A 26,262-nucleotide genomic window follows, 5' to 3' on the forward strand; every position below is an offset into this window, starting at 1 on the left:
TCTTCTCCACCCTCTTGGACACAGACACGTACAAAACACAGCCACTGACACATACAGACTTGGCATGCTTTTCCCACCATTCACACACCCTCCTATCCCAGTGCTGCCACACCCTTATCCCTGATGGGCTGCCTCTTAATCATTCAGATATGCATTTTATTTTCTCTCTTAATGGTTGTTATGTGCACTGCCAACTAATACCTGCTGCCATGGGATAGCAGCACCCTATGATTAAACTGTGAAATACATCCTTTTAAAACTGTTGGCCATGACAATGAATGGTTTGGCATAACATCACATTTGTTTTTATTTTACTATTCTTTCCAAACAACAGAATGCTCCATTCAAATCATCCCTCCCCTCTCTCCTCCAGGTCAAAGACGCACATACAGAAAACATAGATACAAATGTATACACAGAAGGATTGGAAAGAATTCTTTAAGCTATACTCTGCATGCTTTCCCTACTTGTTTCTATTAGCTCTCTTGGGAGGTCATGCTAGCCACCAAGTTTTCCACGAACAAATATATTATGATGTTACTTTTAGTCCAGTGCTTCTCAACTCAGTCCTACAGGTACACTCAGCCAGTCAGGGTTTTCAGGAAATTCACAACGAATATGCAAGAGATAGTTTTTCAAACCAAGGAGGCAGTGTATGCAAATCTATCTCATGCAAAGCGGATATCCTGAAAACCCAACTGGCTACGTGTACCTTGAGGACTGGGTTGAGAAGCACTGGCTAAGTTTACCCCCTTGGAGCCTCACACAGCAAATTCTTTTTCTATAGCATTCTTTCTTCTGACAAAGGTTTGCTTCTTGTCCACCTTTGAGAACACCATCTTTTCCCCCATCTCTCTCCTTTAGTCAATATGGGCTAGATTCTTGATATGGCGCCTAAAAAAATCAGCACTGAAAAAAATAATGCTAAGTGCTATTCTATAAACCCTTTATCTCTCTATCCGTGGTTTATTGTCATTTTTCTTGTGTGAATGGATTGCTCTTTCCTATTAATTAACAGAATTCTTTTTCTTCTTATATGTGTTTAATATGTACACCGCTTTGTCCTGCATGGTCAGTTTAAACAGTACAAGTACATAAGTAATGCCATACTGGGAAAAGACCAAGGGTCCATCGAGCCCAGCATCCTGTCCACGACAGCGGCCAATCCAGGCCAAGGGCACCTGGGCAAGCTTCCCAAACGTACAAACATTCTATACATGTTATTCCTGGAATTATGGATTTTTCCCAAGTCCATTTAGTAGCGGTTTATGGACTTGTCCTTTAGGAAACCGTCCAACCCCTTTTTAAACTCTGCTAAGCTAACCGCTTTCACCACTTTCTCTGGCAACGAATTCCAGAGTTTAATTATACATTGGGTGAAGAAAAATTTTCTCTGATTTGTTTTAAATTTACTACACTATAGTTTCATTGCATGCCCCCTAGTCCTAGTATTTTTGGAAAGCGTGAACAGACGCTTCACATCCACCTGTTCCACTCCACTCATTTTATATACCTCTATCATGTCTCCCCTCCGCCGTCTCTTCTCCAAGCTGAATAGCCCTAGCCTCCTTAATCTTTCTTCATAGGGAAGTCGTCCCATCCCCGCTATCATTTTAGTCGCCCTTCGCTGCACCTTTTCCAATTCTACTATATCTTTCTTGAGATGCGGCGACCAGAATTGAACACAATACTCAAGGTGCGGTCGCACCATGGAGCGATACAACGGCATTATAACATCCTCACACCTGTTTTCCATACCTTTCCTAATACCTAACATTCTATTCGCTTTCCTAGTCGCAGCAGCACACTGAGCAGAAGGTTTCAGCGTATTATCGACGACGACACCCAGATCCCTTTCTTGGTCTGTAACTCCTAACGTGGAACCCTGCATGACGTAGCTATAATTCGGGTTCTTTTTTCTCACATGCATCACCTTGCACTTGCTCACATTAAACGTCATCTGCCATTTAGTCGCCCAGTATAGTAAGCATCAATAAACTATAAACCATGCTTAAAGTTAGGTGTGGTTTATACAATAGCACTTAAATCTGGGAATCAAGCCTAACTTTAGGCACAGCCATTTGCACCAACTGAAATGTGGAGCAAATCCTTGTGCCTAAATTGGGTTTGTATCCCCCTTATTCTCTAACTACGTGCGTAAATTCTAGGAATGCCCTGAACTGCCCACAACCCTCCCATTTCCGCGCCCCTTTTTCAGACTCGCATATACAGTTATGGTGCAGATCTGGTGCATAAATTTATTCACGTAACTACTAATTAAATCCAATTAGCACTAATAATTGCTTGTTAGGATGCCAATTATTGGTGCTAATTGGCTCATTATTCAATTAAGTTGCATGCACAACTCAAAGTGCCATATATGGAATCCGGGCGTATGTGCATAACTCTACCCACATATTGGGGGAGGTGTTCCAGGTGGTGGGCTTGGGGTTGAGAGTACACTTACCCACATATTTTTTTTATTTCCAAACATATACATGCAAGAGAAAAGTAGCCAAATAAAATGTAAAGCCTTTGGGTGAAAATATCCACAGACTTCACACACATGCGCTTTGTTTGGAAGTTGCTCCATAAACACACTTGGAAACCCACATAACAGAATTTTGTTATAAAGGAATTTCCTTTCTGGGACTAGGATTCTATATATGACTGCAGAGACTTACTATAAATTAACATAGTAACATAATAGATGACGGCAGAAAAAGACCTGCATGGTCCATCCAGTCTGCCCAACAAGATAAACTCATATGTGTATACCTTACCTTGATTTGTACCTGCCTTTTTGAGTTGTGGGGCACATGTGCATTTTCCAGAGTGAAACTAGTGGGCTGTTTTTTTTTTTTAAAGGAATACCATTGGAGGCCACTGCAGTTATTACCTGCTCACTTATGCTATCCCTCCAAGTCATCAAAGTACTCTGTACTTGATTGCTCCTCTAAGTTCTGGCACTCTATGAAGGAACAACTGAGGTCCGCTGTTGGCAACTTTCTAATGTGCTTTCCCTCACTCTCTTGCTCTTGGCTCAGTAGTGATATTTCCTACAGCAGATGCAAGGACCTCTGTACTGTCTGCTATGAGCCACCATACTCTCAAAATGACACACGCTGGGCACAGCAGTGATCTGCAAGCTGCTTCTGGCCCCGACAGAGACCAGTGCTGACAAAGTACGGCTTCCCACCAGATCTGCATCTCCCTCCGCAAAATGAACCAGCCACATGCCTGGAGGGAAACACAGGCAGAGTGCTCCCGATGTCAGGAATCAATCTCCAGCCTTTGATAAGACTCTATATGCTACATACAGAATAGTGTATGGAACAAACTGCAGAAATTTCCCTTTTCTGTATATCAAGGGATTCCTGTAGGATTCCTTATGGGGAGAACTGTTCTAGCAGTTGGTAATGGAATGAGGCTATACTGCTTACGAATGGGGAAAGCGTTTCTGATGTTATAGTGGGTGATCACCTGGCATCCAGTGATCTCTGGATGGTGTGGTTTAATATTAAGTTTGGTGTGGAGAGGGTTCATTCAAAAGTGAAGATTCTAGACTTCAAAAATTATCTTTGTTCAGATTAGACAGTTACACAGGTCAGAAATTTCACTCATCCCCAATGTTATCTAACCCATACCCACTAAAACCCATTTCATCCCCACAATTAATCTCCTCCATCCCCATCTGTACCCATAGGAATTGACACTATTACTTACTTGCTCGCAGCCTTCTGTTTCCTCCCCAACCCAAAAGACTCCTATGTTTTTTTGGATGGTATTCACTATTCAACCAATGAGTGTTCCAAGTCAAAGTATGGTGTTACAGCTGCCTCTATGGGCATTCCAAGACTCATTCTGGAGTCACCAGAAATTTTAGACTACACTCCCGTGGGAATCCCAAGGCAACTTCTTCCATTCCTCAATGGCGTATTTTTCAGAGACCTCTGCACCAGTACTGAATCTGGCAAGATATCATTTGGATAAGATGCTAGATTGAGGATCCCTCTGTCAGGGCTAACACAGACAGAAAAATACGAATACAGGTTCTAAGGAGCAGATATTTCAGGGAATCGGCACTAATTTCAGGGCTTAGTTGGCTACACTATTATCTGATCATTCCTCCCTGACTACCAAAGCTGTATAACACTTTTGTTTTACAGAAGCTGTTTTTTTAAAGGATTTTTTTTCCCAGTTTATGTATAGTTCCTTTACTATATGAAGGAGAGGAAACAAAGGTTCAGAAAAATAATTTCCCCACTTTTTGCAGGCATTTATCTACCTGCAAACTATATCAAGAACTTTAAAAAAACCCCAGAAGTTTTTGAATATTACAGCAAGAAGTTCTTATGGGAAGATCATGTGTCCATCTGTCACTCTGTTATCACATTCAAAACCACAGGAGGTAGGAGCCTGTACTTTTGGTATGATTAAGAGTGTGCTCTGATGGTTACTATTGCTGAGTTTCTGTCTTGTTACAACAACACTCCCACAGCTGTATACTCTTAGTGGGAGTACTGTCTTTTCTACTAGTTTATATAGATCTTATTCAAGATTTCCATAAAAGCATTTTGTAAATAATGTTAGTACACTGTAATGGATGAGTACCTTCTTCATACCTTAGCTCTAGGATTAAAGATAAGCCCCTTGTGAAGTGCCAGGGCAACTCTTCTAACCAGCTCTTTCCTTATCCCATCCTCCAACAGCTGCTTTGGGTCTACCTGGAATAAAAACAGTGATAGAAGCAAATGATTCACTTTCACGTTTTCTAGCAACAAGACACTGACCTGAAATGCAGACTGTTTTCTAACTCTCCTCCACCACCTTCTCCCTACAAAAGGTCCGCTTCAGATGATATTAATCCTACAACCCTCTGACTCCCCCTAGGCATATGGATAGTTGGTTGCCCCCTCCAACTATGGGGAGGGGCCCGCTCTAACATCATGAGCTGTGGCAGGCCCACAGAGACCCCTCCCTTGATGTTGTGATGACTAACATAAGGCTGACGCGACTCAGAAAACTGATTCCAGAGATTTCCAGCTGGGTAGCTGTCTCTAAGCAGCTGTTTAGTCTGCCTACTAGCAAATTTGTCCCAGAGAAAGCTTAGTATTGGAAATAGATGATTTTCCAAAATCAAGCCTTCAGAAAAGTATCCCGTTATATGGGAGATAAGCTCAGATAATTTAATTTATGAACCTGGTGACTGCTCTTTTAATATTCTTTCTAACTCAGTACAGGGGCATACATTATGACAAAGGGCACAGACATCAAGGCACCTCTGGAGTTCCTACTTTCCCTTTCCACCACAGAACACAACTGACCTCTAACATGACCCTTACTTTCCCACAACTAAGGGCCCTCTAACATACAATAGCATGCAAAGATGAAAAGGCTCATCTAAGTCTGCTTATTCTCCTTTCCTGGTTCAATGTTATAAACCCTACCTGATTTTGGGCTTTGCCTCTAAGTCCTCAAAATAAAAGATCCTTTGCTTATCTCATTCTTTCCTGAATTTCTGCATACGTCCCCCACACTTCTGGTGAAGAAATATTTACTTATGTTACTCCTTGGAGCTTAAATGCTATGACCACTTGTTTTAGAACTTCCTTTCCAATGAAGCAGGTGCTTACTGGTTAGAACAGCAAGTTGGGAACCACAGAAGCCAGAGTTCAAATCCCTCTTCTTCCAATGATGTCCTTTGTGACCTTGGGCAAGTCACTTCACCCTCCATTGCTTCAAGCACACAATTAAATTGTAAATCCTGGGGAATATCAACAGTACTTAAATATAGCTGAATTCAGCCTGTGGAAAAAAAAGTCCTCATGTGCAGCAGTGACAGAAAGGCTGGTGAAGAGTCAGTTACTCCATGTCCCTAAGAGTTGGGGGGTGGGGTGGGGGGAAGAACAAGGTGCATAAGAAGAGAGGACCGAGAACAAGGGAGAATAAAAGGCAAGAGAAGGAGGAAGATAAGAGGGGGGTAAAAGTGGCAAGAAGAGAAAAGAGCGGCACAGGATAACCAGTTCTTCATTTGCACTTCCTATTGCTGCTTCACATGAGCTGGGGGGAGGGGGAGAGAAATATCAATGAGAACATCTTTTTAGGACAAATATAAAAGCCAAAATATGAAAAAAAAGCTACCTACGCAAATAAAAATCACAGACGGAAGAAAAATTAAAATCAAAGTGTAGGAAAATTTGTCAAAAATGTCTTAATTGCTTTTAAAGAGATTATGAATAACAAAAGTCTATATTAAAAGCTGGTTATCCATAAAGCAGCACCTACTTCCCCAGATAAAAAGTGCTCATTGGGCCCAGGCAGTGATAGTTGGCCACATTATCCAGATAACACTACTGAATCTGACCACCTTCTGGGTACTGCTGGGGTAGTCTGGAAGTTATTCAGAAAGTCAGATCAGAGATATAGCCATTCAAACTTTCTGGACAGTCATCTGGATACCAGTGCTGAATATCAGCAGTACCTGGATAATGTCTGGTGGCTGCCGAATACCCCAATATTTCCCACTGGAAACTGGGTGTGGTCTAACACCAAATATCTGGGCACATAAAAACCCCATAGTGGCTAGCTTTAAAAAATTACTGGCTGCCACAGGTTTAATATTACTCCCCAAATATATATCATAGCTTGCAATAATTCTGCAAAACAAGTTTATCATATTCTGCTGGGTAACTGTGATCCAGACTGGTCACTGTCAGAGATGGGGTGCTGGGGGGTTGATGTCACTCATCATGCCCAAACTTTCATTCTTATGTTACCATCTAAAGAACAAGACTAGCAGAATAATAAATTAAGGTACAGGGTGGATTTATCAATGCATTTATTTAAGCACTCATACATTGCTAAATTATTGTACATAAAGCTATCTTCTGACATGCTCCCCTTTGGGCTCTGCCATGTTTCTGAATGTTTCACACTTACACTGGAGGAAGCTAGCACAGCACAGAGGGGACTCTGAAGCAACACCAGGATATGATGTCCCCCTCCCCCCCTACTCCACCCTCCCTTCAGCCTTTCAGAAAAAATAAGCTCTGAGCATCCCGGGCAAGTGAACCTGCAATGAGATGAAAGTCTATATATGAACACTTACCTTGATGATCCCGACCAGCGTTGTTTTCATCATCAGGATGCCCTCGGTGAAAATTGAAATAGCATGGGTAAACCTCGCAATCTTTCATAGCAAGAGAGGGGGGGGGAAGAGAAATAAATGCACATGTAATTTAACTGAACCAGTGCACTTTTTTTCCAGTAATACTGCCAACTAAGTTCTCTGCTTACTCAGCATTTCTGGCCAGCACCACAGTGCTGATTCATTTGCATATATCTTCTGCTGTATCAATGTTTTATAAAGCATGAACAGCAGTTTCATATGATGAGATTATAATCTTTTTTAAAAAATTTTAACAAGCACAGTCTTTATTGAATTGTTTTTTCAATTCATACAAAAACTATGAGTGGCGTGTGAAATATCTGTACTGTACTTGGTACTCTGTGTATTGATACAAAAACATGTACTGATGGTGTTGGCCATATGGGAACGTTGCATTTCATTTCTGAGTTCAGCTTCTGCTTCCTGGGCTGGCAGGGGGTGAAGAGTTCCAACCACTGCACAACAGCAACACCTAGTTGCCCAACTCAGGGTTTCTGTGGCTTCTAACCAAGGAATATCAGTGCCATAGTTGCACTAGAGGGAGGTGAGTTATAAAAAAGAAAAAAAACCTCCCCAAGCAGTTCTGAATGAAGGATCAGTGTGTCACAGCCCAACTGAAACTGGTTCTGATTGAGCTGGAAGTTCAGAGGGAGCAGCGGGAAACTGCCAGACTAACAGAATAGTAAATGACTAAATGTTAAAAAGAATGTAATAATAAAATGAAAAAGTCAATTTCTAGCAGCTATGTTTAGTTGCCTTGTTATCATTTTAGGGAAAGCTGTTTTTTTTTTTCCAGTTTGTTTTAATTTTTAAATTTCCAGACCTCCCTCTGAATCTATCGGAATTTCCACTCTGTCTGGAATCTGTCCCAGCATCACTGTCCTTTATGAATGGAGTAGGGAAGAGTACAGATCTGAGATTCCATAACTTTTCATTTCACCACAATCAGTTTGTCCTCTCTTATCAGACAGTGATATTGGTGAGAACCGCTCCTTTCAGAAACCGGTACATGTGTACTTTGAATCTCATCTGTAGGTGTCACTCTGAGAGTACTGCTTCCAAAGTAGCCTCCCCCCAGTACTCCGAGTGACACCTACAGGTGAGATTCAAAGTACACATGTACCGGTTTCTGAAAGGACTGCCCTGCTTGCCTGCCCCCAATGTTGGCCCCAAGTGTGAGAAATGAGCCTTCCCTCACCTCATAGCGTGGCCCCAGCTGGGCATAGTCTCTCAGCTTGTCTTTGTCCAGGCGAGTGGGAACTTCAATGATGTCATGGGTTTGCAGCTTGATAATTTTGGCAAGAGAAGTAAACATGCTTTCTGGAATGATCTGAAGGACCTTCGGAATTAGAAAAACAACAAAAAACCCAAAATAAACAAACAAGTGGCACTTTGAGAGACAGTGAAAAATCAAAGCCTTTTCTACCTGCAAAACACTTTTTACTCACAGCATGGACTTCCACTCTGGTAAAACTATATGCATTCTTCCACAAAATATGCAAGTAGTTTTAAAAACAATCAAAACAATGTATATACTTTTGCCTTAAAAAGTACCAGCAACAAAAGAAAGCACAAGTTTTTGTGGGAGCAATAATCGATGAAGACTAGAAGCATAGTTTTGCTTTGCTTAATCTATCAAATCTTCTGGGTTAAAATTACCCCAGATTGATTAGTTACCTCTAGTCAGCAGAGTCAAGGAAAGAAAGAAATCTTGCATGTATGTGCTTAAGAAAAACAGAATCATTCTAATTAGATTATTACACAAAATAAATTATTTTAGATAGGATGTTAATTAATGCAATGATGATCAATTGATTCTGACTTCTATTTTATCTATGTTTTTTATGTAGTTACCAGACCTGTTCTGGTTAGCTTTTATATTGTAACCTGCTTAGAACTGAATAGGTACAAGCACATAACAAATTATTATTATTATTATTATTATAGTGGCAACTTAGCAGCCAGCTGCATGAAGCATTTTCCCTCAGACACAAAATAGAAATATCACCTTTTACATGTCTGGCTTTATATTATCAATGAGTAAAAAGTAGAATTGTTTTAGGGAGCCCCCAAAACAGCTTCTAAGGAGTAGCTGTAGGTTGCACTGCTGAGGGAGATTGTTGTTAGGTGGGGAATTATTCTTTGGATTGAGTTGGAATTTTGAAAAAACAGAATACAAAAACAAACTTAAAAATAGCATTAAAAATAATTTTCTCTTGCTCAATTTAATTACAGAAGGGAAAATTGTGGACGTGCCCTTTGGAGCATGGACATCTCTAGATGTTAGTCCCATGGGCTCTTTGTTTTGCATTAATGAAGCAGTTTGGGACTGAACCAGGCAAATGTTTGGCAATTTCACCAGTCGGTGGATGAGTCCCCTGAAAAATTACCACTCCTTCTTACCATAGATGAACGTCTGATGGTGCCAGTGTCATGGCTCATGTCAGAGAACAGTGAGCTCTAAATTCTCTGGTATGGGAGGACAGGAGCTGGTATACAAGTACACACATATAATCTGCATGACTATACTCTGCAATTGTGCCTCAGAGAATGCCTACATAAACATCAATGTGGGCCTGATCCTGCTCACTGAAATCAGTGCTACAAGTTCCATAATGCACTAGGGATGGGGTGGTCAGAAATCTAGGACGCTCCTAAAATCTCCAGCCAGGAACTGGGTAATTTGGCATCTCTGGCAAAAAGAACACAACTTAGCCAAATGTGCGAGCAAAACCGAGAGGAGAATAAGATACCAACTGAAGCATAACTTTCTTGGCACATGGATGAAGTTGTTCCTTACCTTTCTTACGTACGAAACTAGCTCCCCAGAATAATACTGGGACACACTGAGGAGGTCAGGGCTGTTTGCCTGGTTAATGCGAAGCAGCGGCAAATCAAGGGCAGATGCAAGCTATAACAAAGAATTAAAATGGTCACAACTGTGTAAAAGTACCAAGATATTTCCTCATTTTGTATTACAAAATGAATCCAGCTGCACATGAAATGAAAGCTCAATTTACATGCAAAAGGTAATAAACACTTACACTGAACCCAGGAAAGCACTGTTGTGACTGGACTAAACCGGATGCTACGATCAAGTACAGCAGTAACTGTGGCTTTAGCAAGAAACAGCAAAGCAGTCTCACAGTCAAGAGGGGAGTGGAGAAGGAGCTTAATGGTTACAACAAGAGGCTGAGAACAGGGAAGCCCAGTTCAAATCCCAAATCCCACTACTGCTCTGTGTGATCTTGGGCGACTCACTTAACCCTCCATTGCCTCAGGTACAAAATCTAAATTGTGAGCCCTACGTGGACAGGGAAATAACTGCTGTACCTGAATGTACACCGTTTCAGTAGCTTTCGGGCTTGCAAGCTGGTATATAAGAAATGAAATACTCCTCTGCAGTATTTACTGTATTTATAACCCTCTGACCCACCAAACACAGTAACACAGTAAATGATGGCAGATAAAGACTTGCATGATCCATCCAGTCTGCCCAATAAGGTGTATTAGGGTACATAGGGTGGTTTTGATGCTAAAGTTGGCTCTGAATTCAGACAGAGTTGTGGAGTATTTATTTATTTATTTATAGCACTTATATCCCACATTTTCCCACCTACGGGCAGGCTCAATGTGGCTTACATCAGCCTGAAAGACATACATCAAACAGGCAAAAAACAATCAAGTACATTGAAGTTGAGGAGGTTAGTGAGTAATTACAGAGAAGAGAAGGCGAACGGTAATGGGGTTCAATATGTCGCTATGATAGCGACAATTCAGGAGTTATGGATACAAGGAGGGACTTTGGCGTAAGCTTTTCCAAATAAATTTGTTTTGAGAGATTTTCTGAAAGTCTAATGATCAGGAGTAGTTTTTACAGATTTAGGTAAGCCATTCCACAAATGTGCGCTAATATAGGGAAAGGTGGATGCATAAGTGGTTTTATATTTGAGGCCACAGCATGCTGGGTAATGGAGATTTAAGTACGAATGAGATGATTTGTGAGAATTCCTTGGTGGCAAGTTGATAAGAGTGTCCATATATGCTGGAGCTTCACCATAGAGGATTTTATGCACCAGGGTGCAAACCTTAAAAGTTATTCGGTATGTTAAACTTATCCAGATTTCAGTTAGCTGCATGATAACTAGGCCTTCCATTAGCTTTGTCAGAAATGGTACAGAGGCCTTAGGTTGGTAGTTACTCACATTGGCTCAGGATTCTTGTTTGTTTTTTGGTAAATATGTGAAAATGATACTGCCTAGTGAAGATGGGAAAAGCCCACTGTCTAGGGAGTTGGTAAGCCAGGAACTAGATACAGGATTTGAATCTAGGGGAGGCATAACTCATGAGGGTAGTTGAGCATATGCCTAGTTGTGACTGAGATTTTGAGAATTTTTTGAGTGGTCTGTCTAGATCCTCCAATTTAATGGGGTAGAACTTATCCCATGTCATATCAGAGGGTATTGCAGATTCAGTGTATGTGATAACCATGTATTATTCCTCATTGACAGTATTCTTAAACTGTGCCCTGATTTTTTTTATTACATTTGTACCCCGCGCTTTCCCACTCATGGCAGGCTCAATGCAGCTTACATGGGGCAATGGAGGGTTAAGTGACTTGCCCAGAGTCACAAGGAGCTGTCTGTGCCTGAAGTGGGAATTTAACTCAGTTCCTCAGTTCCCCAGGACCAGAGTCCACCACCCTAACCACTAGGCCACTCCTCCACTTTTCCTCCATTTTGGCTATTTTTCTCTGAAATAGAATGCTAGCTGTCCTGCTGTTCGCGTGGACTCCCAGAAGGGAGTAGTAATCCAATCAATATTCGTTACGTTGCTGATTACTGAGAAGAGGCATTTGGTGTTGGTTATATCATTGTCAATTAATTTGTAGTAGTAGGATTTTTTGGCTTCAGCCAGTTTGGATTTGTATCTGGAAAATGCTTGTCTCTATTTAGTTCTGTATATGTTGATTCTATCTTTTTTTCCCAGAATTTGGAAAAGTCTATTTTTCCTCTGGTGTGATATTGTATTTTCGGGTTATTAAAAGTATGCCTGTTGTTGGGGGTAAGTGTTACGTTGTGGCCGGATAATATTGAGATCTAGTAGGTAGTGATCAGACCAGAACAGGTGGGTGGGAGGGGGGGGGGGAGGGGGGAAATCATTTCCCGGTCTCGATATTTGGCCTGGATGCTGAATCTTTCTTGTGGGTTGCCTGACCCGGTGGGCAGTAAAAATCTAGGGAATCCAGGAAGAAAGAGAGGTCTCTGACTTGACAGTCATTTGTCAAGTTTAACTGTAGGTTTATATCGCTCAGTAACAAAGTGCAGGTCTCGGGGTTTGTATTTCTGGTTAGGAATTTAAGAGGAAATCAGTGCTGGTACCAACCCCAGCTCCTTCCCCGTCACTTATGCCCTTCTCCTGCTCCAGTCCCTTTATGTCTTATCCCCTTACTCAGGCTCCCACTTCCCCTTTACTTTCATTATTTATACCTTTTCTCACCTCTTTCAAAGATCTGTCCTCTTCCTTTGTCCCTCACCCTATTCACAACCCTCCCTTTCTCTTCCCCTTTCCTCATTATCGTTTGCCCTTGCCTCTTCTCCCACACTTCTTTCTGCCCTTTTCCAGTATCCACACACCTACCTCCTTCTCCAGTATTTATTTACCCTATCTTCCTCCACCTTAAACCTAGTACCCATCCCTCTGCTCCTCCATCTTCACCTTCCCCTGCATGACCTTGCTTCTTCCACTCTCCCACACAATATCTATCCTTCTCTTTCTTCTCCAAGCGTCTGTACCACTTAACACTTATATCCCATCCGCTCTCTCTCATGGCTAGCATTAGATTGCTTCTCCCACCTCCATCCCCAACCCCAGTCTGATAGCTCAGATCCTCCTTCCCTCGGTCCCAGCCCTACTATAAACCCCCATGTTCAAGGTTCAGCTTTATTTAATACTAGTAAAAAAGGCCCGTTTCTGGAACGAATGAAACGGGCGCTAGCAAGGTTTTCCTGGGAGTGTGTATGTTTGAGAGAGAGAGACAGAGTGAATGTGCGGGTGTATGACAGAGTGAGACTGTCTGTGTGACAGTGTGTGTGTGAGAATGAGAGTGTGTGACAGGGCCCCCTCCTCTGTTCCTAATGCCCCTCACCCCGTTTCCTCCCCTCCTTTTCCTCCTCCTTCCCACACTTTGTGTTCCTTAAGGCTTTCAAAAGTCTATGTACCCCCGTGGCCCTAACGCCCAGTATCCGGATACCCCACCGCTTTCCTCCTCATCCCTCCCCCAAGATGTAATACTTTCACGTCCTTCATTTTTTTTTTTAAAGTGTCCTATCTACCCTGTGTACAAATGCCCGGCATTCAGATTGTGTTCCTCTCGTAAATTTTCATTTCTTTCATTCATTCAGAACTTGCCCCCCCCCCCGAACACTTTTGGTTCCTTCAGTCTTTTAAAACTCTCCTATGTACCCTGTGTGCTAATGGCCAGCATTGAGATTGTTTTCCTGTCCGAAATTTGCATGTCTTTCAGTCATTCACAACTCCCCCCCCCCCCTTCTCCAGTTTAACACTTTCGTTTCCTTCAGTCTTTTAAAACTCTCCTATCTACCCTGTGTCCTAATGGCCAGCATTCAGATTGCTTTCCTTTCCCAAATGTTCATGTCTTTCAGTTGTTCAGAACTCCCCCCCCTCCCCCCATTTAACACTTTCGGTTCCTTCAGTCTTTTAAAACTCTCCTATCAACCCTGTGTCCTAATGGCCAGCACTCAGATTGTTTTGAATTTGCCAAATTGTCTGTCACTGATGTCACTGAGGTCAATGCGTGCCTGCCTAGCAGACCACTTCCGTCAGGCACGGTCCCAAGCACGTCCTGTTGGAGGTGAGAATTATTATATAGGATACTGTAAATCAAAAAATCTCAGCGATTCCCAATGGATAAAACTAGAAAAAAAATGAATTAAGAAAATTAAAGAAATAGGAAGCAATGGAATAATACAGAAGGAAACTAGGTTACAAATTCACAATTATAAGGTAGGGGGCAAGGGATAAGGATCCAATTAACCCTAAGTAAAAGAAGGAAGGAAGGAAAGAAATGGAGCAAGGAGATGGACAAATTAACAAACAGTTCCAGGGTCTCAATATTCAGCAAGGAAGCTAAGCTACAGGATATATAGATCAGAATAGAGAATACAAGAAATGGATTTCCTTACTTTAGGCCTAGATCAGTTGACAACCATCCTTAATATTCTGTTCTTTAAGTCTTCCATGTTAGGCATGCCCAGCCTTAGAACAAGATCCTTTCTAACGATGACAGAAACTATAAAGTCCTTGGAGTAATCAGCAAGGGATCTGCTCAGTAAGCCTCCTGGAGTAAACGCATAGCACCTCAGCAATGGAAAAGAATTCTTCAGCATTATGGCTAGAGTAGACGCAGCTCTAGCTCCCAGGCTGTAGTCAACTATAACCAGTTTGTATTCTGCAGCAATAGTGAAAGCTTGGTTTTAATATGCCATTATTAGTCTTCCATAAACATAACTTGCAGCTTGTGTAATTCCCTTATGTGCAAAACAGTGTCCCAGTACTCCTTCTAAAGTAAGGGTTTCACAGTCCGCAGACAGATCAGTCAAGACATCCTCAAGAGTTAGCGTACCTCTCACAGCTACCAAGATAGCTTCTGTTGTATGATCCAGTGCTATTAAAAATGGGATTTCATAAATCTTATTATGAAAGCTAATAGGGATAAAGTTTCTGTATTGCAGCCCCACTGTCTGCAGGATGAATCCAAAATGACAATTCGGGTAATTACCTCTGACGATATCGGACTCTGAAGTCCTGTTTCTGCAGAAATTGCCACTAAGTTTACAGAGTCTGATAAGTGGGTTACCGAATACATAGAGAGGCCATCCACTGGCAGCTGCAGCAAACTGCTTACAATGTGCAGTCTTCTTTAATTCTGCATCCTAGTCTTCACTTATTGGAGGTAATGGGGGAAGGAAAGACACTTCCTCTGGATCTTGCTCTTGTTGAAGAAGAGTCAATCCTGTAGCTATGTCACTTGGCACCAAGACAGTGTCAGAAAAAGTAAGAGCTGAAAAGTTCTGCAGTACTCGAGAAAGCCTCTCTGTTGTCACTGTCATGCCCAATACTGCAGAAGAGTCGCTGAATTCTGTTCTCCCAGACATCCACTGCTGTGCTCTTGACACTGTACAGCACTTGTATGGACTGGCTGCTTTCTAGGTCACAAACATCACTACCAGGAAAGTTTGAAATGTTTTTCTTTCCCCAGAGGATCAGACCATTTCAGTTTCAGTTACCCCTATCTGCCAGCATCAGCCTTTTTTTTTTTTGGCTTTCCCCAGCCCCCCTTTCAGCCAGCAGTTCCAACCCCTGCCTCCTTCTCCCACCTGCCCCCCTTTTCAGACAGCAGTTCCAGCCCCTGCCTCTTTCTCTCACCTACCCCCCTTTCTGCCCCCAGCAGCAGCCCCCTTCTCTTCCCTGCCTTCAATTTTTTTATCCAGAGTCATAGGAAGCATCAGTCATGCAAGAAGGCTACCTGTGGCCTTCCCTCAGCCACGCCATGTCCTCAAGGAAACAGGGAATTGTAGCACAGAAGGCAGGGTCCAGCTGAGGGAAGGCCTGAGGCTGCCAGCTGGAGCCTGGAGGGGAAGAAGCTAAGGGTGAAAGATGGTAGACTTTGCATGGGAGGGGGGTGGTGTCAGAGGAAAAGGGTGTCAACAATATCAGATCTAGTGGGGGTGGTGGGGTGAAGAGATGGTGCTTGGAAAGGAAGGAGAGTAGTGCAGCAGCCGGTGTAATAGGTAGCACGGCTTGCGGTGGCTTTGGGTGCCCCCTTTTAGGTTGGCACCCCTTGCAACACTGACCATTGTACCTGGGTTGCACTGGCCATGAGGCTGTATGGTCTTTATCTGCATCAGGTTTTGTGTTTCTATGAAGGGAGGAAGGTTTAGAGGCAAACACAAGAAAATACTTCTTTACTGAGAGGGTTGTAGATGTCTGAAATAATCCAGCAGCAAAAGTGATACAAATCAAAATTCAATCATGTGTGGCACAGTTACAGAAGACAGTGATGGAAGGCTTAATCTTGCAAATAAGTCATTTCTTGCTTGCTAAGAACAGAGGATGGGGAGAAAAAGGAAGCACATTCCAGTGACAGTGCAAGCCACAGGGTAGCTGGATTTAAATATCAAGCTAAATCCTGCCGGACAAAATTCTGGCAAGCTAGATTTAAGCAACTCTTCAGCTGCAAACCTAGCCAATTAAGTTCAGCTGAAAATTCAGCTATAATTGACATGGTCATATTTGCTGCCCAGTGATTTGATATCAACCCTCTATGGAATCTGGATGTGCATACACTGTACCATTATTACCCGACATATCAAACTGCTCTTTTAACATTTGTAAGCGCAATTGTACTCACATGTATCAGTATTTTTCTTACCATGCATGTGCAGAATTCAATTTTATAAAAAACCAAACTTCTCAAATCATCCCTCTCTGCTGTTTTGTGAGGTTAAACGTACAAAAGGTTTCTACTTTGGTCCAACTTCTCATGAGGTACTAAGTTTGAGATCAAATGTTACTGTTTTTTTCTTTTAATTCCACAGGCCAATAAAGATCAGTAACTCTACCATACCTGTGACATTTCATGAAAACTATTTATCTGTTTTGGCAAATAAATGAAATATCACACCAAAAACAAGAGAAAAAAAAACCTCCCCAAAACAATATAACAAAAAATGAAGGGAGAACAAATAATAATCAAGTATGAACAGAGACTGCAATGGAACAAATATCTCACTAATTAAAGAGAAGCAAATCCCAAATTAAGTTGGAGTAAGGAGGAAATTTATATATATGAAATATGACATTAATTATTATTATTAATAATGACATTTTTATCCAACATTATCTCAAACAGAATTCAAGTTCAATGTGGCTCACAGTAAAACAAATGGAGGACTGATAGCCCATTCTGATTGCACAGAACTGGTAGATATGGGTACACATTCTAATAACAGCATAACATGAGGTCCAGGTCATATAACATAATACACAGGATAAGATATGAAAAAGGCCATAGTTGTTGTTATTGTGAATTGGTTAAAGGGTTAGGAATTTCCATTGTTAATGATCAAACTCATCAAGTGAGTTTTCAATAGTTTGCAAAATATGAGATAACTAGTAAAAAAGCCCCGTTTCTGATGCAAATGAAACGGGGGCTAGCAATGTTTTCTTCTGTGTGCATGTGGGAGTGTGTGTGTCCCTGCCCTCTGGCCTCTCTCCCCTCCCCCCTCCCCCCTCTGAGTCCTTCACTGTTACAGAGCCAGCGATTTGATTTCGTGCTCTGCTGTTTTCCTTCACTGACTGTGTTACAGAGAGGGCGGGGCAGACAGTCATAGGGAAACCGGATATCTCGCCCCCTTCACACTTCCGGCTGGAGGCTTCATGGAACGTTGGTTTTGCCTTTTATATAGAGAGATCTTCAGTTTGACAGATTTGTTTGGATAAAGAATTCCATCTAGTGGTACACTGGTAGGAAAATCCAGCATTGTGGATGGATTTATCTACTATAATAAAACGCACCCTCAACGTTCTGAGGACAACGTTCTGAAGTCACTCCACTCCATGAAGGGTCCGTTACTTCATGGTGGTGAAGCCATCACACTCACCGTGTCTCTCTGCCCCGCCCTCGCGTCAAAACGTGATGACGTCGAGGGCGGAACAGAGAGACGCATAAGGACCTATCCCAGTGATTGCCTGCATCTCGGGTGAAATCACCAGCCCGACGCACAGCAGCAAACAGCGACTCAGCCAGGGGGAGGAGTAGGGAATCCTGCGGAGCGTGTTTCCCTACTCCTGCCCCTGCCTACGAATCGCTACGGACTCGCTGCCAACCTCCCAAACTACACGCACACCGCTGCACCCCCCCCCCCGACCCCAGCTCAGCCGACATCCCTGAACTACATACTGCCCCGGGACAACCTCCCGCACACCGACGCACCTCCCGCACAGCAACAACCCGTGTCCGCGAACCAACCAGCAACAAACAGTGACCCAGCCAGGGGGAGGAGTAGGGAAACACGCTCCGCGTGTTTCCCTACTCCTGCCTCTGCCTAGGAATCGCTGGAGACTACCTGCCAGATGCCGCTCCTCCTGTCCACCCCCCCCCCCCGAGAGAAATCGCCGCTGGATTCCGATGCCCCCACCCACAGTCCAATAAATTGCGTTTTCTCATACTTAGGGGGAAAAAAAGGAACGCCGATGTGCAGAGGTTGCGATGACCTCATTACAACCTCATTCAGGACAGCCCAGTAACCCATTCTGACTGTCCTTCCCATAATTGCCCCTCCCCCTGCCATCAGCCTTCACTTGCAAAATAAATGATGGAACAAAGCCGGACTTTCCCTGGAAAGCATGAATAACACCGGCCCCCCAATAAATACAACAGCAAGCATGGGGCATGCAGATCACTCTCCTCCGTGGACTCTAACCCAGCAGCCAACCCCAAAAGAAAAAGAACCCAGAAAGCAGCATGGAGCTCCAACACAGAAGTAAGTAGGCAAGAAACTCCGGAAAGCAATAATAGAGGGCAAAAGGGTAGCGGGCAGGAAGGCTGGGATCGGCTGCTGTGTGCTCAGTGTTTTCTTCCCCGTGTCTTTGGCAGGCATCTCCTTCCCGGCAGCCGTGGTCCTGGCTGCCAGCCGGAGCCTGGCATGGGCAGTTGTTCTACCTCCCGCATTTGCTGTATTACTCTCTCCCCCGTCCAACAACCCTCCTGTCTCCACTGCCCTCCCCCCATTTCAAGCAACCCTGCTCAATCCCCTGCTCTCTCTCCCCTGCCCCCATGTCCACCAACCCTGCTCTTTTCCTTGCCCTCATGTCCACCAAGCCTGCTCTCTACCCTGCCCTTGCCCCCATATCCAGCAACTGTCCTCTCTCCCCTGCCCTACACCCTTCCTCTCTCCCCTTAAAAAAAAAAAACCAAAAAAACCCAGCACTCTTACAAACAGCACACACACCACAACGCTGACCAACCTCTAAACCCTAGCGCCCGTTTCATTACAGTCAGAAACGGGCCTTTTTTACTAGTATTTAATATTACACTGAGGGAAATGTAGCACGAGAATGTCTCTTGAGGTTTGTTTTTTTTTTAGCATTGTGTGATGGTAGTTCCATAAATTTCTGCATGTAAGATGGGGAACTACCCCATAAATTGGTGGGTGAGTGCACATAATTTGAAAGTAATGCGTGAACTTATAGATAAGCCAGTGTAGTTTGAGTAGAAGTGGGGTCGCTTTTGGAGTATTGGGAAGCTTTAAGTACTAGATGGGCTGAACTGTTTTGAGCAGTTTGTAATTTAGCACTGAGGATTCAATAAATGTATTATTCAGTTGGGATTATTGTTTAAATGGAATTTCTACATGCCCACAATGGTCCGAGTGACTGGCTGTCACCCATGTGGATATTGTCGACACACTACTTGTCAGCAAAGTTATATGTTCAACAGCTGGATGGATTTTCTGTGTTTATAAATGCCGTTCTATTTTTTATCAGTTACTTGCTGCCTTACCTTTAAGAATGTAGCTCTTAGTTTTGTTACCATAGACGGGCTGGCCCTGATGCTTTCTTGCATAATAGTCGTCAAGCTGGAAACAAGAAAAGGCAGATTCATAATCAATTACTTAGATATGTCTGTGTCCATAACAGTCGTCCCGGTATTGCACATTTCTAATGCAAGTCCTTTAAGCTATGTGATGATTGAGAATGCTTTCATTTAAAAAAATGAGTATATATGGGCAACAACATTATGTATGGAAAGAAGGTCTCGAAGCATTTCCCTGGGTAAAAATCAGTGCTCTGCATATGAAAAACAAGCTTTTGTCAAAATTTCCTGCCATATATGAGCCCCTCATGTCCATGTGTTGATAGTACCTAAGCTCCGTGAGATTTACCCCCTGACATTGTTTGCGGTGGCGGCGGCTAAGAAAGTTAATAGAATGTTAGGTATTATTAGGAAAGGAATAGAAAACAAAAATGAGGACGTTATAATGCCTTTGTATCGCTCCATGGTGCACTACTTGAATACTGTGTGCAATTCTGCTCACTGCATCTCAAAAAATATATAGTGGGAGTAGAAAAGGTACAGAGAAGGATGACGAAAATGATTAAAGGGATGGGACGACTTCCCTATGAGGAAAGGCTGAAGTGGCTAGGGTTCGTCAGCTTGGAGAAAAGATGGCTGAGGGGAGATATGATAGAGGTCTATAAAATAACGAGTGGAGTGGAACAGGTAGATGTGAATCGCTTGTTTACTCTTTCCAAAAATACTAGGACTATGGGGCACACAATGAAGTTACAATGTAGTAAATTTAAAACAAATCGGAGAAAATATCTCTTCACAATGTGTAATTAAATGCTGGAATTTGTTGCTAGAGAATGAAGTAAAAGCAGTTAGCTTAGCAGGGTTTTATTTATTTATATATTTTTATTGATGACAATACAAAAGAATTCAATCACATTGTGAATATACAACATTGCAGGTATGAAGGTTATTAAGTAATGGTAAAATAGTACATTGTTTATAGGTACAAAACTATTAATCTAACAAAGAGGTGATCTCGCTATTGATCGGATTAATATCTAGAAAGTAGGGAGATCAATTGTCAAGCATCAAAATGTCTGACTTAGTATACAATAACTCAAATGGTCAGAATACTGATCAGAGGAAAGGCCTCGAGAAGCCCCCAGCATAAACCAAAGCTTCAGGGGCTGGATTTCTTCATCATCGGCCGGAAAACCAGAGTTGTTGGGACTGTGTGCAGATTTCTGAAATACAACCCTATAGTGTAAAATGTTTTATATTCCACATTTATCTGTTAGGATTGATTGTGTATTACAATAAAAAAGACCTCCCACAAATGGAGTGAATTACAACTTATACCAAAAAATTATATGTTAAGCTATTCCATATCATTTATAGAAAATAAGTTGTAAAATTTTTATGAAACAGCTGGTAAGAGCTAGATCTTCTAATTTGAACAGACATATTATTCCAAATTTTTGTACTTCAGTACCTGAAAGACTGTTCCAGATATTTTTTCAATTTAACATCTCAAACTTGAAAAAATGAAAGTTAAATTTTGTGCAAACAGGGTCAATACAATTATTAAGAAGTACAGAATAGTTTGCCAATCTGTCCAAGTTTTGGCCTGCCAATGATTTATAAACCATGCAAGCTCTCTTAAATTCTATTCTGGAATTTATTGGCAGCTAATGAAGACTCAATAAAAGAGAAGTTTTCTTAAACTTGTTCACCCTATAAATCAATCAGGCCGCAGTATTTTGGACAATTGTAACTTTTTTTTAAAACAATTTTACAGAAATTCTCCCATATAATGAATTGCAGTAATGTAAATATAACAATAACACTACTTGAGTGACACTTCTAAAACTTTGAGAACTAGAAGATTGAGCAGCCCTCAGTTGTCATAACGGGAATTTTTTTTTTTTTTTTGTTAGGAGCATCAAGAGTCACACTTTAATCTTTTGATTTATTTTCTATCTGCAGAATTTCTCCTGTATCCAAAATAAAATTCTTCCGTGAAATTGACTCAAAATCACCAAACGAAACAACTTTTTTTTTTTTTTTGTCTATTCAGTTTTAGAAAATGATTCTTAGTCTATGAGCCTACTAAAAAATAATTTATTTAACAGTTCTATGGTCTTATCAAAGGTTTCTAATCCTGGGAATAGAAGAAAAACGGGGGTCTTGTACTAAGGCGTGCTAACGTTTTTAGTGCATGCTAAAAATAGGAGCGCGCTAAACGCTAGAGACACCAATGTATTCCTATGGGCATCTCTAGCGTTTAGGGTGCGCCTATTTTTAGCACGCACTAAAAACGCTAGCGCGCCTTAGTAAAAGACTCCTATAATCTGCATATGATAGCACTAAAATGCCAAGATTGGTCAATAACTCTGCCAAGGAGTTGAAATAAGCTCGTTCTTCTGTACCCTTCTCGATCTATCCACTGTTTTTGACACTGTTGACCACAGCTTACTCCTTGATACGTTGTCTTCACTTGGATTACAAGGCTCTGTTCTTTCCTGGTTCTCCTCCTACTTCTCGCTTCGCACCTTTAGTGTACACTCTGGTGGATCCTCTTCCACTTCTATCCCACTACCAATCGGTGTACCTCAGGGTTCTGTTCTCGGTCCTCTCCTGTTCTCCATCTATACTTCTTCCCTTGGCTCTCTGATATCATCCCATGGCTGTCAATACCATCTCTATGCTGATGACTCCCAGATCTACCTCTCTACCCCGAAATCTCAACCAGCATCCAGACCCAAGTATCAGCCTGCCTATCTGATATCGCTGCCTGGATGTCTCAACGTCATCTGAAACTTAACATGGCCAAAACCGAGCTTCTCATCTTTCCCCCTAAACTCACATCTCCTCTCCCCCCTTTCTCTATTTCTGTGGATGGCACTCTAATTCTCCCTGTCTCATCAGCTCGTAACCTTGGGGTCATCTTCGACTCCTCTCTCTCCTCCTCTACGCACATTCAGCAGATTGCCAAAACCTGTTGTTTCTTTCTCTATAACATCAGCAAAATCCGTCCCTTCCTCTCTGAGCACTCTACTAGAACCCTTATCCACACTCTTATCACCTCTCGCCTAGATTATTGCAACCTGCTTCTCACCGGCCTCCCACTTAGCCATCTCTCTCCTCTTCAATCAGTCCAAAACTCTGCTGCGCGACTCATTTTCCGCCAGAGTTGCTATGCTCACATTAGCCCTCTCCTCAAGTCACTATCCATTTCCGCATTCAATTCAAACTTCTCTTACTGACCTGTAAGTGCATTTACTCTAACGCTCCCCATTACCTCTCCACTTGTCTCTCCCTACGCCCCCCCTCGGGTAGTCCGTTCTGTAGATAAATCTCTCTTGTCTGTCCCCTTCTCCTCTATTGCTAATTCCAGACTCCGTTCCTTTCATCTCGTTGCACCTCACGCCTGGAACAGATTTTCCGAGCTTGTACATCTAGCCCCGTCTTTGGCCGTTTTCAAATCCAGGCTAAAAGCCCACCTCTTTGACGCAGCTTTTGACTCCTAACCACTACTCACTTGCCCTGTACTTTTTATCCCACCTCTTTAATTCCCTTACTTCTTAGTTGTTCTGTTTACCTGTCCTATTTAGATTGTGAGCTCTTTGAGCAGGGACTGTCTTTTCATGTATGGTGTACAGCGCTGTGTATGCCTTGTAGCGCTACAGAAGTGATAAGTAGTAGTAGTAGTAGTAGTAGTACCCTAATGATCTTTCCCCCCCAAATTTCTTAAATCATTTAATAACTGTTCCTGTGATACACAACTCACTAAGTCTGTGAAACACCAAAGAATGGTCTATCGCATCAAATGCGGCCGAGATATCAAACTGAAGGACTAGCTGCTTCTCCCTACTCAAATTCTCCTCAGCTTCTAATAATATCAGTAACAATGATTCAGCGTGAGTATTGGACAAAACTCATGTTGTGAAAAAGTAAAGAAGCATTTAAAAATATAAAGTCAAAAAGTTGTTGATAAATCACAAAGGGGTCCTTTTACTAAGATGTGCTAATGATTAGAGTGCACTAAATGATAAGACTACTACTACTACTACTACTACTATTTAACATTTCTAGAGCGCTACAAAGTGTACGCAGCGCTGTACAAACACAGAAGAAAGACAGTCCCTGCTCAAAGAGCTTACAATCTAATAGACAAAAAGTAAAGCATTTAAATTTAAAATATTTAAGCAGTCAAGCACAAGAGAACAGTCACAGAAGGACTGAAGATTCCTATGGGCGTCTTACATTTAGTATGCACTAACTGTTAGCACGTGCTAAATCTGCTACTGCACCTTAGTAAAAGGACCCCAAAATCCAGTAACTTATCTAGCCAAGGAATATCAGCCACTGGTCTATAATTATCAACTACTGAAGTGGAGGAGTAGCCTAGTGGTTAGTGCAGCGGACTTTGATCCTGGGGAAGTGAGTTCAATTCCCACTGCAGCTCCCTTGTGACTCTGGGCAAGTCACTTAACCCTCCATTGCCTCTGGTACAAAATAAGTACTTGAATATATATAAACCACTTTGAATGTAGTTGCAAAAACTTCACAAAGGCGTTATATCAAGTCCCATTTCCCTTTCCCTATTTGAGATTCTACATGGAATGTTGCTACTATTGGAGATTCTGTTGCTACTATTTGAGATTCTACATGGAATGTTGCTACTATTGGAGATTCTGTTGCTACTATTTGAGATTCTACATGGAATGTTGCTACTATTGGAGATTCTGTTGCTACTATTTGAGATTCTACATGGAATGTTGCTTGTGGAGAACGTCAGACTCACAGAAACAGAAGCCTGTGCGGCCGCACTGCTGATCTGCAAGGGCAGGCTTCTACATGGACTGTTGCTGGTGGAGGAGTAGCCTAGTGGTTAGTGCAGTGGACTTTGATCCTGGGGAACTGGGTTCAATTCCCACTGCAGCTCCTTGTGACTCTGGGCAAGTCACTTAACCCTCCATTGCCCCTGGTACAAAATAAGTACCTGAATATATGTAAACCACTTTGAATGAAGTTGCAAAAACCACAGAAAGGCGGTATATCAAGTCCCATTCCCTTTCCCCCTTATTGTAAGGTCTGCTCCAGCTGTACTATTTCTACTATTGTAAATCACTTAGGGCACCTGTCAACTGAGACAAGTCTATCAATCCAAAATTTAACTAAGTTGATAATGCAACATAAATGATCTAACCTGTCAATCAATTGCCAGGCATAAGAAAGGTCCCCAATTATTTGCATGGTGATCAAGACCTCCTCCTTAATGTTAATGGTTCGGATCATTTGATGCAGGAACTTCCGGGTGTCAGCAAGAAACTGACACACCTGCAGATTGGATTCTAACTGGTGAAACTCCTGAACCTATATTGATAAAAAAGATGATATGGATTAAGAATTTGAATCATTAATTTCTCGATAAGGAAGAACATTGACATTTCCCTATCAATTTAAAAATGCCCTCTACTCCATGCTGAGAAATATACTATAGCAAATGCATATAGACAGAGACACAGCACACATTAAATTTAATGCAAATGGCCTGGCATGTGAAACAATAAGTACATAAGTAGTGCCATACTGGGAAAGACCAAAGGTCCATCTAGCCCAGCATCCTGTCACCGACAGTGGCCAATCCAGGTCAAGGGCACCTGGCACGCTCCCCAAACGTAAAAACATTCCAGACAAGTTATACCTAAAAATGCGGAATTTTTCCAAGTCCATTTAATAGCGGTCTATGGACTTGTCCTTTAGGAATCTATCTAACCCCTTTTTAAACTCCGTCAAGCTAACCGCCCGTACCACGTTCTCCGGCAACGAATTCCAGAGTCTAATTACACGTTGGGTGAAGAAATATTTTCTCCGATTCGTTTTAAATTTACCACACTGTAGCTTCAACTCATGCCCTCTAGTCCTAGTATTTTTGGATAGCGTGAACAGTCGCTTCACATCCACCCGATCCATTCCACTCATTATTTTATACACTTCTATCATATCTCCCCTCGGTCGTCTCTTCTCCAAGCTAAAAAGCCCTAGCCTTCTCAGCCTCTCTTCATAGGAAAGTCGTCCCATCCCCACTATCATTAACTACTTAAAATCTTTAAAGTTCCTGCTTTTGACAGAACAGTGTGTTTTAAGCCAGTAAACTGCCTATTCAGAAGTGTATTTCTCTAGTTTGGCCAGCAAGTGGTGCATTTTTATGCTTAAAGCTGTTACAGAAGACTGACCTCGCTTTCTTTTAGTTAGCACACATAGAGGCATATTTTCAAAGCACTTAGCCTTCCAAAGTTCCATAGAGACCTATGGAACTTTGGAAGGCTAAGTGCTTTGAAAATATGCCTCATAGTAAATGACAGCAGATAAAGACCTGTTCGGTCCATCCAGTCTGCCCAACAAAATAAACTCATTTAGGGCCTATGAGGATGAAGGGATGACAGAGAGGTGAGGTGATGACAGACCCTCAGGGGAGGGGAAGAAG

At 42.1% G+C, this 26,262-nt stretch overlaps 1 protein-coding gene and 1 pseudogene across 1 annotated transcript in view; both read right to left on the bottom strand.

Annotated features, from left to right (window-relative positions):
• WASHC5 (WASH complex subunit 5) overlaps nucleotides 1–26,262 on the bottom strand; it is a 129,062-nt gene that overhangs the window by 44,965 nt on the left and 57,835 nt on the right. Inside the window, 6 exon segments of the mRNA XM_030219053.1 lie at nucleotides 4,626–4,727; nucleotides 7,112–7,192; nucleotides 8,370–8,510; nucleotides 9,972–10,082; nucleotides 19,758–19,833; nucleotides 24,982–25,148. Of these exon segments, the coding sequence (XP_030074913.1) occupies nucleotides 4,626–4,727; nucleotides 7,112–7,192; nucleotides 8,370–8,510; nucleotides 9,972–10,082; nucleotides 19,758–19,833; nucleotides 24,982–25,148 (678 nt within the window).
• Nucleotides 14,326–15,745, bottom strand: LOC115460105 (annotated as a pseudogene).

The sequence above is a fragment of the Microcaecilia unicolor genome, chromosome 1 (genome assembly GCF_901765095.1).
Source record: "Microcaecilia unicolor chromosome 1, aMicUni1.1, whole genome shotgun sequence".
NCBI classification, from domain to species: Eukaryota; Metazoa; Chordata; class Amphibia; order Gymnophiona; family Siphonopidae; genus Microcaecilia; species Microcaecilia unicolor.